This window comes from Nicotiana sylvestris, chromosome 5, assembly GCF_000393655.2.
Source record: "Nicotiana sylvestris chromosome 5, ASM39365v2, whole genome shotgun sequence".
NCBI lineage: Eukaryota > Viridiplantae > Streptophyta > Magnoliopsida > Solanales > Solanaceae > Nicotiana > Nicotiana sylvestris.
The window spans coordinates 128,849,862-128,869,703 of record NC_091061.1 but is presented as its reverse complement, the minus strand read 5'-3'; the positions used below and the strand labels follow the sequence as shown (position 1 = coordinate 128,869,703).

At 36.1% G+C, this 19,842-nt stretch overlaps 4 protein-coding genes across 4 annotated transcripts; 1 reads left to right on the top strand and 3 right to left on the bottom strand.

Moving 5' to 3' along the window:
* Positions 1–7,190: 7,190 nt before the first annotated feature.
* Positions 7,191–7,598, bottom strand: LOC104246290 (uncharacterized). Its single transcript, XM_009802083.2, has one exon. It carries the CDS (start codon positions 7,596–7,598, stop codon positions 7,191–7,193), a length of 408 nt encoding a protein of 135 aa, XP_009800385.2.
* Positions 7,599–7,880: 282 nt separating this feature from the next.
* Positions 7,881–8,807, bottom strand: LOC138869301 (uncharacterized). Its single transcript, XM_070146910.1, has one exon. It carries the CDS (start codon positions 8,805–8,807, stop codon positions 7,881–7,883), a length of 927 nt encoding a protein of 308 aa, XP_070003011.1.
* Positions 8,808–8,930: 123 nt separating this feature from the next.
* LOC138869300 (uncharacterized) lies at positions 8,931–9,998 on the bottom strand. The gene is made up of 2 exons (XM_070146909.1): positions 9,981–9,998; positions 8,931–9,572 (listed from the first exon to the last, which is right to left on the bottom strand). Exons 1-2 carry the CDS (start codon positions 9,996–9,998, stop codon positions 8,931–8,933), a joined length of 660 nt encoding a protein of 219 aa, XP_070003010.1.
* A 565-nt stretch (positions 9,999–10,563) lies between these two features.
* LOC104246289 (PLAT domain-containing protein 3) lies at positions 10,564–11,752 on the top strand. The gene is made up of 2 exons (XM_009802081.2): positions 10,564–10,745; positions 11,033–11,752. Exons 1-2 carry the CDS (start codon positions 10,659–10,661, stop codon positions 11,510–11,512), a joined length of 567 nt encoding a protein of 188 aa, XP_009800383.1. The 5' UTR covers positions 10,564–10,658; the 3' UTR covers positions 11,513–11,752.
* The last annotated feature ends 8,090 nt before the right edge of the window (positions 11,753–19,842 follow it).

The following is a 19,842-nucleotide window of genomic DNA, read 5'->3' as shown; positions in this document are numbered from 1 at the left end:
ATGTGACACAAGCTCCTTGTTTATTTGATAAGTTTCATATAATGTGAACGGTTGAGGAAGAATGATTTAAAAGGAGAATGTGTTGTGAATACTCCCTTGCCGGGATGTGTAGACTGATATATATATTCTCCCGTGTCGGGATATTTTGGGTTGTTAGCTGTACCCTTGCCGGGTTAAAGGTATTGAGTTGTTATTCTCCCCTGAAGGGGTCTACTATATGAAGTCAGATATTACGATCTATATTATGGGATCGTGTGGCACGCCGTCCACTTATATATGATATTATGGGATCGTGTGGCACGCCGTCCACTTATATATGATATTATGGGATCGTGTGGCACGCCGTCCACTTATATATGATATTATGGGATCGTGTGGCACGCCGTCCACTTATATATGATATTATGGGATCGTGTGGCACGCCGTCCACTTATATATGATATTATGGGATCGTGTGGCACGCCGTCCACTTATATATGATATTATGGGATCGTGTGGCACGCCGTCCACTATATATATATATCATGGAACCCGGAGTTTCTTCTGTTTATTTCCGATATTTCATTTTTATCTGTTACTCCCCGATAGCATGTCCCCTCCCAGTTTTACTTTGTATTATCTTGTTATTGTTTTCTTGCACTTGTTGTATATATATCTGTACAGGTTAATTGTGGTAGGTACTGTCTAGCCTCGTCACTACTTCGCCGGGGTTAGGCCAGGCACTTACCAGCACATGGGGTCGGTTGTGCTGATGCTACACTCTGTGCATTTTTGGTGCACAGATCAGGGAGCAGCTTACGGACCGCAGCAGTAGGACTTCTGGGAGCTATCTTCAGTCCAGGGACTCTTGAGGTAGCCTAGCTGGCGTTCGCAGGCCGAAGTCCCTTTCCATGTTTTTTTGTTTGTTTATCTTGTATGAGACAAACATGATGTATTTTCCCTTCAGACATTGATTGTAGTATTCTGTAGTAGTCTGTGAGCTAGTGACACCAGACTCTGGGTAGCATTTCGGTTCAAACTTCCGCACTTTTGGTTTTTAGTTGCTTTAGATTTAAAGTCTTCCGCTTAGATTTTGTCTCGTTTATTATACTGTTTGAAAGAAAGCAGGAAAGGTGTTTTAAATATTTGGCTTGCCTAGCTCCGATAGTAGGCTCCATCACGACACCCGATGGTGGGAAATCCAGGTCGTGACAGCGCGAAAATGACCGCGGCCGCGCTGGTGTCTGCAACACCTGAACCTGCATTTTCTTAAGTCCAAGACCTCCCGGGCCCCATTCAAAACTCACCCGAGCCCTCGGGGCTCCAAACCAAACATGCACACAACCTTAAAAACATCTTACGGACTTACTCGTGCGATCAAATCGCCAAAATAACATCATATACATAGGATCAAGCCTCAAACACATGATTTTCTTTCTTCAACTTTCATAACTCAAATTCTCCATTTTTAGTCCGAAACACGTCATATGACGTCCGTTTTTAGCCAAACTTTACAGATAGTGCTTAACACATATTTAAGACTTGTACCGGGCATCGGAACCAAAATACGAGCCCGATACCTATATTTTCTAACCCCTTTTTCATTTCAAATTTTCATATCAAATTTCAGAAAAACAATTTCATTCAAAAATTTATTTCTCGGGCTTGGGACCTCAGAATTTGATTCCGGGCACACGCCCAAGTCCCATATTTTTTTGCGGACCCTCCGGGACCGTCGAATCACAGGTCCGGGTCCGTTTACCCAAAATATTGACCAAAGTCAACATTATGCATATTAATACCAAAATTCATCAAATGTTTCACATAATTCACATATTCTAACATAAAAACTTTCCGGCTACGCGTCCGAACTGCGCACGCCAATCAAGGCAACTAAAAGCGAGATTTCCAAGGCCTCGAAAGCGCGGAACAAGGAAGAACTACGGTGATGACCCTTCGGGTCGTCACATTTGCACACCTGACCACCAGCTTGAGGGGATGTAAGACAACCTGGTTAGGTTAGCTAGGACTCTAGTAGGTCTATAACTATGCCTAAACCTAACTCTGGTAGGCTTGTATCTATCCTTAGCCGTTATTACAATTTCATTAGGATATATGGAACAGCCAAATACCTGTTGTAGAACTCTCTATTAAGTCCATCTCTACGTGTATATATTCCCCTTTGTATCAGCAAGCAAGAGCGACGATTGAGGAACAGAAAATAGAAGAAACAGTTGTTCCAATCCATATTTTCTTCAAGCTAGTCATTTAATCTTGTGAAATTTATCTAGACAAAAAAAGGTTTCTCAGGAGAAAAGGTATAAAAGTTAAAAGGGATAACCAATCCATGACCCAAAAAAAAAAAAAAAATTATATCTTTGAATTTTTGAAGAATGTGAACTTGAAGTGGTTAGATTTAGCTAACTACAACTGTATTCCTTTTTGCCTTTTTTTAAAGACATATTTCGTTTTGCCCTTTGGTTAAAACTTTATGAGGAAACTTTGTTGATGGAAAGATGATGCTCATTTTATTTTTTCTTTGAAGAATTGTCTTCGTCTCAACTTCAATTGGAGTAAATAACAGTTTGAAAGTAGATTTTACAAAAAATAAGTGAACTTTAAGAAAGGGAATCAAAACGTAAATAGGTGAAAACCTGCTAGATATTCAACGACTAAATTTAAGAAAAAGAATGTGCAAAACGTGGGGTGTGTGAAGTACTGATCAAGGATATGTCACAAATTTGGATTCCCACATTGTAATTTCTTTATTTGCATTGACGCGCATTCCTTGCCTGCTCACGTGCTTTTTAATCAATCATGTGAACAGGAAAAAGAAAAAAATTAATCTTTTCAACGTCGTCTCGATTTTTTTTTTTTTTTTTTGGGGTTTAGGGTAAAAAAGAGGTAATTCACCTCTGGCCCATTTTTCTGGTCCTTCTAAGTTCAAGTTGAAAAAAAGTAGTCCTTTTTTTTTTTTGCTTTTACAAAAATGTTAAAATAAAAATGTGAACCATGTCAAATGTTTGAGACACCCTCATACAAATTTTATAACATATTTTAAAACTTATACTCCCTCCATTTCAACCTATGTGACAGAGTTTAATTTGACATGAACCTTAAAGAAAAAGAATTTTTTTGAAATGAATTGTCTTAAATTTCTCACATTTTTGTTATAAAAGCATATCATTAAAGATAATTAAAAATTATAAAATTAAATTATTTTCAAATATATAAAAATATCATTCTTTTTAAATTAAAAAAAATAGCGTTAAAGAAAATGACACAGATGAAATATCTATATCTATATATATATTAAAGCTATAAAGTTGTCATATATAATTGACTTTGTAGTTAAGCCAAGTGGCAAACTAATTAACGTTGCCACATATAATTGACTTTGTGGCTAAACCAAGTGGCAAACTAATAAATGTCAATAGTATATTGTAACTTTATTCTATATTTGACTATGTTAATCAAATATATATATATATATATATATATATATATATATATATATATATATATATATTAAAGGATAATTTTGAATTAATATATATAAAGTTTTTAAATTTGAATTAAAATAAAAAAATATCTTTCATTACAATGTTATCATACTTAATTCGGTTAGTGATCATATGCAATTATATTAGGAACTTTTGTTATCTTAATTCAAATTATGTAAATACTACTTCGCCTCTGGCAAAAATAAATACTCCATATAACTATAAACTCTTTTACATTTAAAATTCAATAATTATAGTTCTTTAAAACATTATAGCTAGATTTGAATAAAGCGAATTTCTTTTATAATAAATATAATATATAGGGTGCACGTCTATGTTTATCCAGATAACAAAAAAAAAAGTTTAAAAGTTGATAAAAATTTACTTGCATATATTATGAAGTAAACCTACATGCTGGAGAAAGAAACATTATAAAAATCAGTTAATATTCAACACAAGTTGTTGTTTTTTCTTTTTGAAAAATATTTGTTTGAAGAGTCAATTTATATAAATGGACATCAAACAAATAACAAAACTTTGACAATATAACTTATTAATTTCTATTTAACACTTTCTAGGAATTGAAGGGTATAAGCCGAAACCTCTTCATTTAGCTGCAGTCAAACCAACATTGCAAGGGTGTAGTATTTTTTTCATTAAAAAATATTAGTTTTGAATCATTAGATTATGTGAAATTTTTTTTTCTCGAATTCAAAAAGAGGGATATTGGTTTCTAATAGATAGTTTCTATAGCGATTTTCAAGTGTAATCAAAAGTATATTTAAAAAAAAGTATGACGTGAGATAGTTATTTTTAAAATATAAACAAATAATTTCGAAATGAGATTATTTTTTAAATTATAATGTAATTTTTAAAATAAAAGATAAGATATTTTTAAATTTTAGTAGAGGGTTTTTAAAATAATTATAATAGAAATCATACCATGGATAAAATCAAGAAACCAAAATCTTATGCATTATTACATAAATATCCGACCAGCTTTATTGTTTACTTCTTATAGCTTTATTTTCTTTTTAGTTTAAGTGGTTGGGTGAGCTCCTATTTAGGTTGATAAGATAAAGCCAAAAGAAAAATATGATATAATTTCAGCCAAAGACTAAAATATAAATAAAGTTCTTGTGAAGACAACTTTTATTAAAACTCATCCTTTTATTATGAAATAAATTAATTTTGTGTAACAAAAGAAAGAAAAACATAAAAAAAAAAATAAGATAAGAGAAAATAAATATAGAAAAAATGTATGTAAAAACTAAAAATTAGAAATAAGAGACGACGAATTTCTTCTTCTATTTCATCTTTGTTGAGTGTAAAAAATTTGGAAGACGATCTCATCGATTTCAAATATTTTTTTTCAACTCAAATACATAGATTATAGTTAAGAATATCTTAGAATATTTTTTATTTACATTGTGTATCGTTTTTAAAAATATTACTAATACTCACAAACTGATATGATATTCGAATTTAAATTTAATTGTAATTTAAGTAGTTTGCATTGAGGTTAACCAAGTATGGTAAAAACAACTGCTTGGCAATTTTAAAACAATATATGCAATGTTATATAACAACAATCAATTAATGTAATATTTAATAATTCAAAGAACAAAAAATCTTTATATGTATAGGATATTCAAAATTTAAAATTTGTGTCTAGAGATATCGATAAACTCAAAATGGAGTCATACTGAAATATATTTATCGGCCAAAGAATTATTTATATTTTTAGATAGACGATTAAAGTGAATTTTAAATTAAGGATAATATCTTCACTTGCATCATTATAAAAATAATTATTTTATTAAAATATATATAATGTTGTAGAAATTAAAATTTCAAAATAGGAATATTATTTTTAAATATAATAGCATACCAAATAAGAATTCAAGTTGTAGTAAAAGAGTCATGTCGTAACCAAAGAATCGTTCATATTGTGCCAATCTTTGTGCTTTTCCAGAGCTCATAAATACGAGTTATTATTTCGTGACTATTTTTAGGTTCCAATGACACCAATAAGAATGGTGCAAAAATAAAATTATCACTACAAGATTTGAGAAAATGTTAGCCTTTTTTCATGTAGTGTTTCATAAACAATATCTAACGATTATCTATAATTACCTAGAAGGTTTAAATTTTAAGGTTATTTACATATAATTCAAATAACTCACATATTTAACATGGTTAATGTCAAATATCAAAATGGAGTCATATTAGAAAGAAAATCACTGGCTAAAGAAATTTTTAAATTTTAGATAGCCGACTAAAATGAGTTTTGAATTAAGGATAATATTTTCACTTACATTGTTAAAAAAATAATTATTATTGAAAAATAAAGTTTTAGAAGCTGAAAATTTAAAATAGAAATAATTTTAGAATATATCAACACACCAAATAAGAGTTCAAGCAGTAGTAAAAGAGTCAAGTCGTATCCAAAGAGTCCTTCATAGTCTCAATCTTTGATTGTTTTGCCATAAATATTAGTTATTATTTACTTCCTGACTACTTTTTTGATCCAATGACACCGGCGAGAATGATACTAAAAAGAAAAATAAAATTATAACTAGAAGATTTGAGAAATATTTAATCATTTTCATGTAGTGTTTCTTAATTAATATCCAATGATTATCTATATTTATCGAGAAAGTTTAAATTGTAATTTTTTTTATGTATAATCCAAATAACTCAAATATTTAACATAGTTAGTAACCGCGCATTTGCGCGGGTGCTAATACTAGTAGTAATAAAAGATGGAAGAATTCCTTAGGACAGTAGTTGCCGTTGGCCCGTTAAAAGTGAGAAAGGTGAAGATAGAAAATTAGAAGTCATTTTTGTCAAATTGGAAAGTTCATTTTAGTAATGCCAATCAAATCTCGATTGTTAAGCTGTAAGTTCAATCTTCAAAACAAAATTTAAATTAAAGTTAATAAATCCAATATTAGTATATGTAAGATTATGTCAAACTTATCGAGATATATCAAAACAGAAAAAAGGCATTATATACATTATATTTCCTTTGTTTCAATTTATGTGAACCTATTTAATTGGACACGCATATTAAAAAAAAATACTTTTAAATTTGTGGTATAAAATAAAACACATATATCTTACGTGACTATAAATCACTGCCTAAATGTAAATTGTTACACGAATACTTCTAAAAAAAGGTCATCATTTTTGCACTAACTAAAAGGAAATAGGTTCTCAAATGGAGGGAGAATTTGTTAATCAAAATAGTAGGATAAGTGTTGGAGTCATAGAAGTAAATGTGCAAATCATGCTATCTTAAAATCATATATGTATATAGTATAGCTACTTTTGCAAGGCGAGCTAAAATTGAGTTTCAAGATCCTCGTGACGTGGATGAATCCAACGGTAACTCGAGCTATAGTTGTACTGTGTACAATACTAATTATGTGATCAGTGGCGGAGGCAGAATATTTGCGAAGGGGGTTCAAAAATTTTAAAAGTCAAATACACAATGAAGCTAGCCAACCAAAACCAAAAAAAAAAAAAAATAAATGCTAACAGATTTTATTAATAGAAAGAGAAGTTCTCAACACAAAGATAGTGTTAAGATAAACATATCACAGTAACAAGACTTTCAAAAGAGAAAATACAAAAAACAAGTCTTGTATTAGTTACAAGGACCTAATGACTAATGAGATCAACAAAAAATAACTAAGTACATTATTACAACTGCACTCGACGGGGTTTCATATCTTGAAATGTTTTAATAATAGCATCATTAGAAATACTATCAAACACAATTTTTTCTACATAAGGCACCAAACAACCGCTAAAGAACTCATCATTCATTCGACTTCGTAAGTCATTCTTGATAAACTTCATCGCCGAAAAAGCTCTTTCAACGGATGCGGTAGCAACGGGCAAAAGCAAAACAAGTTTCACTAAGCGAAATACAAGAGGATAATTTGAATGCTTCTTTGTCTGAACTAATCTTTTTGAAAGATCACAAAGTCCATGTAGATCGGAGAATCTTTCATCAACATCACGAACATCAATAATATAACTTGCAAGTTGATTCTCAAGAGCACCCATACTAAATTCATCAAAGTCATCAGGATATAACTCAGCCATTCTCATTATTTTCCTGATGTCAAAACTTGAAAATGAGTTAATTGGATTCAAACAAGCAATTCCATGAAGCAAATGAGTTGTCACTTCGTCAAAACGTTCATTAAGTTCTTGAATTTGCCAATCAATAATTTTGCAAAATACATCAACCCGATAATGATGTAAGACTGTACAATCATCAGGTTTACGACGTGATCTTAAAGAACTAACGTATAGCTCATCAAACCGAGGTATCAAAATATCATATTTGATACAAAATGCAGATATCTCCGCAATAAGAGAATTTCATTCCTCTTTCCTTAACTTTTGCAACCTTTTCTTTGCTACTTCAACAAGTAGCATGGCGTTTGCAATGTCTTGCTCTTTTTTTTGTAAGCATTTATTGAGCTCATTTGTGATTGCTAAAATATCTCTCATCAAATGTAACATGAATGCAACCTCAAATGTTTGACAAGCCCTGAGATATCCCATTGCCTTGGCTCTTTCATCTGTAGAATGTGCATCAAGAACAAGCAATTCAAGAACATCGAGAATAGAGCCAAACATCAGAATAAAATTATTAAAAGATTTAAAGTGAGATCCCCAACGAGTATCACATGCTCTTGAAAGACCAAATTCTTGATTCAAGCCCCGACCAGTTGTAAGCTCACCCATATCTAATGCCTCTTGAATTCTTTCCTTTTGAGATTCTCGAAATTCATCCATACGCTTAAACGAAGATCCTAATATATTCAAAATATTGGAAACCAATACTACAAGTTCCCCCACTTGAAGACATTTCTTAGAAACCGCAACAAGGGTAAGTTGGAGTTGATGAGCAAAACAATGAATGGAATGAGCCGATCTACTTTCTCTCTTAATCAACATTTTAAGACCATTAATCTCACCTTGCATATTGCTTGCCCCATCATAACATTGTCCACGCACATATGATAGACTTAAGGAGTGTTGATCAAGTAAATTAACAATTGCACTCTTCAAAGATGAAGCACAAGTATTTTGAACATGAACTACATCAATAAGTCGCTCCATCACAAATCCCATTCTATCAACATACCGTAAGACAATCGCCATTTGCTCTTTGCGGGACGTATCAAAAGATTCATCAACTAGCAAGGCAAAGTAATCACCATTTAGTTCCTCAACTATAGCTTTAGTTGTTTCTATCTTACATGCAGTTACAATGTCTTTCTGAATTATTGGAGAAGTCATTTGATCATTTTGAGGAGCATGTTCCAGTACATAATCACGAATGTTATCACATACTTTTGCATACCATGAGAGAGTTTGAAGAAAATTACCCCTACTAAGTGAAGACTTAGATTCATCATGACCTCAAAATGCTAATCCTTGAGTTATAAGAAGCCTTACTACATTAACTGAAGCAGTTAAGCGAATCCAATACTCATGCTTAAGTTGATTAGATTGCCTTTCAAATGAAGATTGAATAGACCGTTGTTGCCGCAAATCTTGGCATTTCTTTTTTGACTCATTGTGAATGCTACTCGATCCATGTTTATCAAAACTTTTCTTTTTATGCCAACTCTTAAACCCTATACTTGAAAATACATCACCTCCGCCTTGATGAATATTATTATCTTTAAATAGATAACAATACAAACAATATGATGCATCTTTACTTACACTGTACTCCAACCAATCATGATATTCATCATCAAACCATTTAGGATTAAATCGACGCATTGATCCAGAAAAATTTGTTTTAGGAAAGTTATGAAGCCGAGGTTGACAAGGACATTGTCGAAGGTATTCTCTCCTAATAATATCACGATGATTTGGATGGAAGTCCAAGATTTGAGTTCTTTCCCCCGGATCAAACTTTAAAGAATCCAAATCAAATTCATTAGAAGATGGTACTTCTAAATGGTTTATATTCTCCAACTGGATAGGTTGAGTATGAGAAGCCAAATTTGGTTTTGGTGCTTTGGTAAAATACCTCTTCACTGAATTTTGAGACTGAATTACAAAGTAGGAATGTAGTTAGAACAAAATTACCTAACCATTTTATCAAACAACAAGTGTGCATTACTGTAAAAACAAAATTGCAGAAGGAAAGTGTTATAAATCATAAGTAATAACTTATAATTTATCTGCTGGTTGCCATACGGATTTCTAAGCTATGTTTCAATCCAATACTGAATCTAGAAAGACAGAAAGGTCATTTACATTTTAAGTTCACCATACACTAAAACCAAAAAAAAAGGTTCACCATAAACTCTTTCTTTAATCTTCTTTTATCTTGTTTGAATATGTTAAAAAGACAGAGAGGTCGGTGACAGAACAAGATTCATTAACCTAAATTTAAGAATCAACAATAAAACATTAATAAAATTCTGAAAAAGTTAGAAAGAACAAGTAATTTACCTGGGATGCCAATGCCATGATAGATGAAACGCCGGCGACAGGGCGGCGACTAGCGAGGCAGTGGAGAGAATTGAGACGCGTCTGGTGAGGCAGAAAGATCGAAGAAACAAAGAGCGGGTGGCACCAACGAAGAGAGAGAGAGATTTAGGGATTTTTTAACCCAAAATCCCTAAATTAGAAAAAGAGAAGCAGTCACGTTTTTTGGGGGAAACGGACTTAAAAGAGAAGACAAGAAACGACCTCGTTTAAAATTAAAAAGAAAAAAGAAAAAAGTTCTGGAGTGAAAAGAATTAGATTGTGGCTGACTGGAATTGAACCTGTGACCTGCTACAAAATCTGAACCCCCTTAACCACTAAGCCAAGCTTTTGCCTTGTGTCAAGGGGGTTCAACATATTATATCTATACGAAAATATTAAAAATTACCCTATATAAACAGTGTAATTTTCCGACGAAGGGGGTTCGGATGAACACCCTTGCGCCCCCTAGATCCGCACCTGTATGTGACCCTTCATTATTTAAAAAAGACAGGAAAAAGAAAAATAGTACATATCTTGTCACCCACTAACCTTGATGAATGATGTGATCCAATAAATAGTACTACCCCATTCTATTACTACTCCAATATTCTAGTTCTATATAGTTCTAGAAAGATAAAGAGAGAAAGCTCAAGAGAAGCCATGGGAGTAGCAGCTCATTTCAACCATTTCTGGTTCCTTCTCTTCATCATCTTCTTCTCTTTCTCCATCTCCTCCATTTCCGGATCCGTAAGTTACCTATCTCTAATCTCACATCTCCCTTCTACTTTTCTTGGGGATAAATTTCTTTTTCTGAGATGAATTTAATTAAACAAAGAAATACACTTAGTGATGATTCATATAATCGATCGAATTCTATTTATGTACTGTGACTGAGTCGTACTTGTTATTGTTTTGGTTAAGTCCTTTACGTTCAAGATCTAATAGTGGCTTTATAACTTGAACTCACAACTAATATCCATCTTCGTGTTTTTTCTTCTTTTATTTATCTATTTGATTTTTTTGAACAAACGCAGGATGATGATTGCGTGTACACAGCTTACGTTCGAACGAGTTCAATAATAAAGGGGGGAACCGATTCGATTATCAGTTTGACTCTCTACGATGCCGACGGATATGGCATTAGAATCAAGAACCTCGAGGCTTGGGGTGGGCTTATGGGCCCAGGTTACAACTATTTCGAGAGAGGAAATTTGGATATCTTCAGTGGTCGAGGCCCATGTTTGACTGGGCCTGTCTGCAAGATGAACTTGACTTCCGACGGGACTGGCCCAGGCCATGGATGGTACTGTAACTACGTGGAGGTCACCGTCACCGGAGTCCATAAAGCATGCAACCAACAGAATTTCGAAGTGGAGCAGTGGCTCGCTACTGATGCGTCGCCTTATCAGCTCACGGCTATTAGAGACAACTGTAATAAGACCAAGTCCGATGAGAAACTGTCCATTTCCGATGTCTACGGAACTCATTCCACTCCACATGTTTCTGTGATTTAAGTTTCAAGTTATTGGGCTTTAATGGGCCTGGGCCCACATTTCCCTGTTTTACCTCCTATTACTGTGAAATTTATCAGGGGTAAGAATGACATTTGATGTGTGTCAATGTTGCTTTCATGTTATAGTAGTATGAGAGATAGAGGAGTAGTAAAGGTACCTGTTAATTCTGCCAATAATAAGGATCATTATGTCCTCTCGTGAGTACTATATTTGCAAAAATAAAATTTTGTTCCTTCGTCATTTCATATGCTACCGTTTTATATTGTAAAAGATTGTTCCATCGTTGTTTCTTATGCTACCATTTTATATTATACAAGATAATCACGAGTATGTTATTATATTTAGCATGCTTTAAATAAAAACAATCAATAATTGAAACAAGTATAATAATGTCACCCAACAAAGTGTTGCAACATGTTAAAGAAATGTCGGTAGAATATCTGAAATGTGCCGATAATTCACCACAAATTTATTAATGTGGGAAACCAAATTTAGAACCCACCAGAATATACCTGCATTGTCCGATTTTCCCCATCTTTTATTAAAAAAAAATAGCAATATGTTGACATAGCCTGGAACAATTATTAAGAATTTACACCATTTGTCCTAAAATATTTTTTACTGAGTATCTTTTTTTTTTTCATAAGTAGAAAGCAGTAAATATTAAGAACTGGATAAAATTTTAATGAGATTCGATTTTGCTCCTCTATGTTTCTTTTCTTCTACTATTTCTTTTTAAATAGACAAGTAAATAAATGATCTCACGTACCTTTCAATAAAATATTAAACAACCAGTTTTTAATTTATCTGAATATTCATGTCAAATGAAAGTGTACCAACAGATTAAAATGGTTAAAGGATTAAATCGATAAATTTCCTATATCGTCAAACCTAAAAGCTTATTGTTACAAACCTACATCCAGAAAAGGACGACTTGATAATACCAGATATTATCTGAGATTTTTTTTTGGGGTGATTTATCAATAATTTGATCAATGCCAAGCAAACAAGTGGCCACGAAATGCCAGCTGATTGGTGAGGACCTCTTCAAACACGAAACAAGCACGCACTAGGTAAGGACCTGTCATATTTATTTTGATTTCAATTCCTTGCTAAGAATTTATGAAAAACCCGGAAAAACAAAATTATTTGATAAGAATGTGAGCGAGGCTCGCAGATAGAAGATGTCAAAATCCGAGTAGAGATGATAGGTTGCGAAATTTGACGACCAAATTGCTGGTTGCTTAACCCGAAAACCATATTCTCTTTTTGCATTTTGGTAAAAAGAACATTTTAAGGAAAATATCATTTCCGAAATGTTAGATGCACAAATTTGGCACTTCACATTCTAACTCTTCTTTTCAATATTATATATATTGTTTGTTTACCCGTAAAACGGTACAGTTGAATTGATACGTGGTTTATAGACAAGTGAATTAATTTGATCCTAAGATGATAAATATATTAGGTAAAATGTAATACTTAGCCTTGAGAAGAAGATAAAACAGCAAAAATAGTAATTCCGGGAGCAGGTCTTCCGGAGACAATAACAACGATATAAATGAGCAAAAAGATAAAATTATATTGAGTTTTGAACAGAGTGTAGTATATGTTTGTCAGAAAATTTGTGTCATTTACAATGATAATAGAGTTCCCTATTTATAGTTGCACCTAGGGAACAAGGTCCTAGGATCAAGCCCTTCTTTTATGACAATAATGAGGGCCATTGAAGAGTGTGTAACAGTAGGCAGTGAATGCCATATTCTCTGTAATAAACCACATACTTAACACTATAGAATATTCTCCAATAAATGCTACTGGGTGGCAGGCATTTATCTCGCCTTTATGAATATCATTCTCTCCTGTAACAGACGTATCGTTGCCTTCCGACCTGATTGTCTTCGGTCTTCGGCTCCATGTGTCATTTTCTCATGCGATCATTTAATATGAACATATTTACCCTATACAGATAGTACCCCTGCTTTTCGGTGGCATGATTTTGTGTCATCGGGAAGTTGGTAGAAATACCTTTTTTGGTGGAAAATTCTCTGACCCCCTTTAAAAAGTTTTCTAACGGTTGATTAGACGTATGTCTCTCCGCATTGAATGGCCCAAACACGCGTCATCCCGCGATTCAGCACCATTTTCGCCGGTTATCGAGGTAATTATGGCCACAATTTTACACATCTATTCCTTTACTTATACACATCAAATTTCTCCATTTACACTTCATAAGTTTCCAAACTCTCTCGAACTCTCTTTGCTTAACTCATACTTGTCTTCAACTTTTCTAAATCTTCTTCTTTAGTAAAAACCCTTTCCTCTCTTCTAATAACAATGACCTCTTTTTCCAAAACCCTAGTTCCTCAAAGAACAAAGGTAAAGCTGATGATGTTGCTTCTCTTACGGTGAGCACCATCATCTCAAAAAGTCTTGTCACAACTACGGACTTCAAAGAGAAGTATCCAACCGCTAATCCTTGCATGTGGGCCGTAGGTGTGTATCCTACTTTTATCCATCCTTCCAACATTCCTATTGTGAAGGAAGACTGTCATTGCCCTTATTTAAGCATCATCGCTCCTGATCTGGTAGAGCGGATAATCTTACCCAAGAAGGGTTTTACTTATTTTTATATGTATCCCTTCACTTTGGGGCCATTCTCTTTAAGCGATGAGCTTAACTCTATTATCACAGAGTTCTACGTCCGTTACTAGGGATGCTTGTCAAAGATAAGTCCTTCTGTGTGGAGGACAGTTGTTTGTCTTCGGCGTCTATTCCAAGAGATGGGGAAGAGCTAACCTTGGCTCGATTAATGAACCTTTATTCCCCGAAGATTTTCCGCGGGGAAATGATAAATTTCAGCAAACGTGGCCACCATGCTCTGCTATCAAACATGGATAATGACAACGAGCGTGGGTGGAGGGAACGGTTCACTGCATTTGCCACCAGCAACATCATTACGGCCACAACTTCATCGTTTCTGGAATTATGGAATGGTAATCGTACGTTCACCATATATCTTTCCTTCTATTAAAGATCTCCCCATATCGTTATTGACCCTTCTTCTTTTGATTATTTCAGCAATTCATAGGGTACCACCTAGGGTTGAAGGCTTGGACCAGTGGATCCAGAAAATTTTAGATGTCACTACGCCCGAGAACTGCACGTGGAAAGAACAGGCCCTTAAATATGGATGGAAGGCCAAAATCATGGTCAGTCAAACTCATCTTGTTTTTATATAAGGAAGTTCATTAACCTTTTCTCCTATTGAATTCAGGTCTACCCTAGGGCTCAGTTGTTGTCCCTGAGGAGGACGTTTTGGCTAATCCTACTGACACTGCGAGGCTGCTGCGAGATGTTTTTTCCCGAACAGGTGTCTCTGGGCATGCTTTTGGTGCAAGTGCTTCTTCCCGGAGTCCCCGGCTGGAGAACAAGCAACCACAAAGAAGACGTTCCTCCATGGCGGGGGGAAAAATTAAAAAGGCAAAGAATATCGTACCCGAGTCATCTCTAGAAGTTATGGTAATGAGCCCCACGCCCGAGTTGGCCATAGAAACTGTGGTGATCGATGATGATGTAGAAGCCAGAGAGGAGGGGACTTCTCTCTATAGAAGACGACGACCTACCTCAGCTCAACAGAATGCTAAATCTGTTGAGTTAGTTACATCAACCAAGGATGATTCCTCGGCATTCTGGGGGGAGTATGATATGGTGGAAAATGACAACTCCCGTTTTCGAGTCCTAGTCACTATGCCCGGTACCGTGAGGCTGAGTACCGGATCCATTCCATCTTCGGTTGATGAGCAACCAAGAACCAGCACTGTATTTGCCGCGACTTCTTCACCATCAGTTTCATCTCCTTCTTCACCAACTCTGCCTTTGCCACCAGCAACTGCTACATCATCTCCGTTGTCCGCAGTTTCCCGAAAAGATGATATCCCTCTTCCCCAGTCCCCAATTCATGGGAACAAGGGGTAAAATTATGCTGCCCCCTCAGAAGATCCCCAAAGGAGGAGGAGTGTCACCCTCTCGGTTTCCACCGGATGCCATTTGCTATCCCGGCCGGTGGAACTTGCTAACTATCCGAAGCCTTTGGCTTCAAAGAAAGATAGGAAAAAATACAAACTCTCTCGGGAGAGTGTTTGTTGAACAATGCCACGCATATTGCAGCGGCGGTATAGTCTCTCTGTTGTTTCTTCAATTTGTGTTATAGAAGGGTTTTGAATTTGCATTCTTATTTTACAGGCCAACTTCCTTGCTTTTGAGAGCCTTTAATGGCTGATTCGTGATAAGGAGGAACTTACCTTCGAGCAGGATCAACTTTTGGCCAAGCAGGACCAATCTATTATTCGCCTCTCAAAACTAGAAGAACGAGCTATTGAGGCTATTGAGTTGGAGGCTCGGTTATAGCAAAGCGAGCAAGAAGTAGTGACTCTTAGCCAGGAGATCTCCCCATGAAGGGCACAATTTGAAAAAACTAAAGCCAAATGGGTTGAGGTCCATAATATCGTTCTTATTACATCCGATCACGAGACTGCCGCTGCAGAAATGTTGAATAATTTGGAGGCAGCCTTGACCTCCAAAAATGAAGAAGTTTCTGCTGCCGAGGCAAATTATGCCCAGTTGGAGGAGAAGCATAATAGGACCCTCGAGCACAATAAAGCTCCATTGTCCACGAGCTCGATGTCAGCCTCCGAGCCACAAGATCCATGCGGGATAACATTTCTGCTGAGGTTGACCGACTTAAAGAAGAACTCTAGCGCCGAGCGTCTTCCCTATTGTTGAAAAACATATGCTATGTATAGCATGAGGAGAAAACCCTTGAAAGAGGCTAAATCGGGTGTTATTAAATTTGATGCTGAAATTGCTCAGGCTCGTGAGCTGGAGTCAACTGCCAAAAGGGGTCTTCTGGCCCGGCCCGACCTGATGCTACCAATTCTTCTAGTTCCGATTTTGAGTTCTCGGGAACTACAGAAGAAGCGGGAGGTGATGATGTTGAAGGCCAAAATGATGAGCCGGTGGCGGATCCATCCACTTCTCTTGGGGGCGCAGATGCTTCTCTTCCTCTTGGTTTCGGAGATGCAGTAGCTTAGTTTTTTTTTTCTTTTCTTTTCCATACTTTTGTATTTATGCTCCTTCGCACGTTTTCTTTGAATAGAAGTAATTTTTCTTTTAAGTATTGTGCAATTTTTCTCTTTGCATACTTTTTGTTTAAGTATTCATGCAACTCTTTGCATTTTCCGTTTAAGTATTTGCGCAAGTTTTATTCTTTGCATTGAATTGTGCAAGGATTTGGGTGCGTATTTCCCCGAGAGCATTTGAATTCCGGGCTTAAGATCTTCCAAAATCAACCATTTAACTTGAGGGTTTTATAAGAGAGGGACCTCTTATGTTTACGGTGTTCTTGAAAAGGACGTCTCTTGTTCATTATGGCACTAGCATTTGAAGTACCTGTTTAACTTTCAAATGATAAAATTAATTCATCGTTTAAATAAGAAACAAGATAGTAATTAAAGGACTTTACTTTATTCCTTTCACTTTTAAAAGTACATAAGCATTCGTTGTGCTAAAAAGAAATTGTCATTACTTGTGACTAACTTGTACAACTTATTTCTACGGGGCTGGCCGTGCAGTCTCCGGACCCGATGATACAACTTTATTTTCCGATTTCATATTCCGATCGATGTGTCAGTCATTTTTGCCGTATCATCATATCATTCCTCCCCCCAGTGTTCAAATGCGAAGAATGCGAATTTGAACACTGGAGTCTAAATCCTTTCAAGATTCCACTAGTAGATGGTTAAATAATCTTTTGTTCGGTAATACGCTTCACTTCCCCTTAGAAACTTTGTTATCGAGCCAAAGACTATCTAACAACCTCCATCAGCTTGCACTCATGAACGGTCAGGTAACCCTTGCCCGATATCAAATTTTACTTCCCGATAGGAACTGTTGCTACCGAGCCAAAGATTATCTAACTACTCCGTAGTGATTCATCGTTTGCGTGCCTTGTTATTCTAAGGTCTTACCTCTGCTGATGAAGTTTCCTTCATAGTATGCTTTTCGTGCTCCAGATAGTCAATGATCTCATTTCTCTAGTCCCAGACCAAGTTGGTCGTGTTTACCTTGTAATAGCTATCCACGTCTAGTACCGAGTGCGTGAGCTGTACGACCGTACTAGAGTCCGATCCTTTCACTTCTGTAGACAAGCCTAGATTGGATAGTGAGTCCGCTTATGCATTCTCTTCCCTCGGGATGTGTGTAATTAACCATTCCCTAAACCAAGCGAGTAGAGCCTATACTTTCACTACATACTGTTGCATACGTTCCTCTTTGGCTTCGAAGATCCTGTAGACCTAATTTACTACCAATTGGGAATCACATTTGATTTCTATGACCTCGGAGTCCTGCCCCCGAGCCAATTCGAGTCCTGCAATCAAAGCTTCATACTCTACTTCATTATTAGTCATAGGAAAAGTTCTTATGGCTTGCCTTAGGATTTCTCCTGAGAGCGTGGTCAGTACTATGCAAAACCCGGACCCCTTCACATTGGAATCTCCATTCGTGAATCGGGTCCAAACTCCTGATATTGATTCTGACACCATCACTGCTTCTTTCATAGCCAAAGGTAACAGTCCTAGACTGAGATCAGCCACGAAGTTTGCCAAGACTTGTGATTTAATCTCAGTCCTAGGCTTATATTCTATGTCAAATTCACTCATTTCAACATCCCACTCGGCCAGCCTACCCGAAAGTTTAGGTTTATGAATAATATTCCGCAAGGGAAAAGTGGTCACCATAGCTATCGGATGACATTGTAAATAAGGCCTAATCTTTCGAGTGGTGACTACGAGAGCTAAGGCCAATTTTTCCAAATTTGGGTAGCGATTTTTTGCTCCCGTTAAAATTTTACTAACGTAATAAATAAGAGATTGTGTACCTTCGTCCTCATGGAATAAAGCGGCACTTATTGCTACCTCTGAGTCCACTAAGTAGATCAATAATTATTCTCTTTCCTATGGTTTTGATAGTAACGTAGGACTTAACAAATACCTTTTCAAGTCCCTCAAAGCCTGCTGACACTCCAGGGTCCTTTCGAAGTTATTCTTCTTTTGTTGTGGATTTTGTTGCATTCATTTTTTCTGGCAGCTGGAAATATCTTGGTACCTGATAGGATTCCGATGACTCTTCCCCCTGGTTGACTTTGCTCGGCTTGGGATCAGGCATCGGTTCCTATAATTGCTATGATGCATGCTCCTTCCCTTTGCTTCTGGAAACTGGGATTGCATTTATCTCCCTTATTGCCGGTTGGTCACCTCTTATTTGTTTAATTCCCTCGAGAGTTGGGAATTTCAGCAACTAATGATATGTTGATGGCACAACCTTTATCTCGTGCAACCATGGTCTTTCTAGGATGATATTGTAACCCATATCGCCGTCCACTACCCCGAAAAGGGTCGTCTTCATCACCCCCTCGGCATTCGTGGCAATAGGATTTCTCCCCGGGTTATCACGCTTGCCAGATTGAACCCAGTGAGAAGTTTCGTGGCCGGAATGATACTTTCGATGAGCTTAGCTTGCTCCAACACTCTCCATTGAATAATATTGGCCGAACTTCGGGTCCACCAGAACACGTTTAATTTTGAAATCTAAGACATTAAGAGAGATTACCAAGGCATCGTTATGCGGTAGCAGCAGTCCATCCGCGTCTTCCTCCATGAAAGTAACGTCATCCTCGACGACTTCCCGAAGTCTCTTGCTATGGGTTACCCACACCTTTGTCTTTTTTGCCGCCGAAAATGTCACATCATTAATCTCGTTTCCCTTGAAAATCATATTGATCATCAAATGTGGAGGATTCTCTCCTGCTTTCGAAGGCTGCGCGTTATCGCGACTACGACCATAAATGTTTTTAGCCCGATCACTCAAAAATTTGCTGAGATAGCTATTTTTCAGCAATGTCGCCACTTCTTCGCGCAGATGCCCGCAGTCGCCAGTCCGGTGACCATTGATCCTATGGTATTCGTACCACAAATTAGGATCCCTTTAGCTGGGATCATATCTCATTGGCTTCGGGAACCGTGCTTCTTTAATGTTCTTCATAGCCAACACCAACTCCACTATGCTGACATTGAAATTATATTTGGAAAGCCTGGGGTAGGAAGAATCTCGACAACTTGACATTTCCTTGTCTTGCAATGATCTGTTATTTCAGTTGCGATCAGTTCTCCTATTTGTAGCTAATCTCACCAAAACTAACACCACAATTATAGGTAGTGAGGCGGTCGAAGCAATAATAAAAACCCAACGCAAGTCGGGGTCAAATCCAT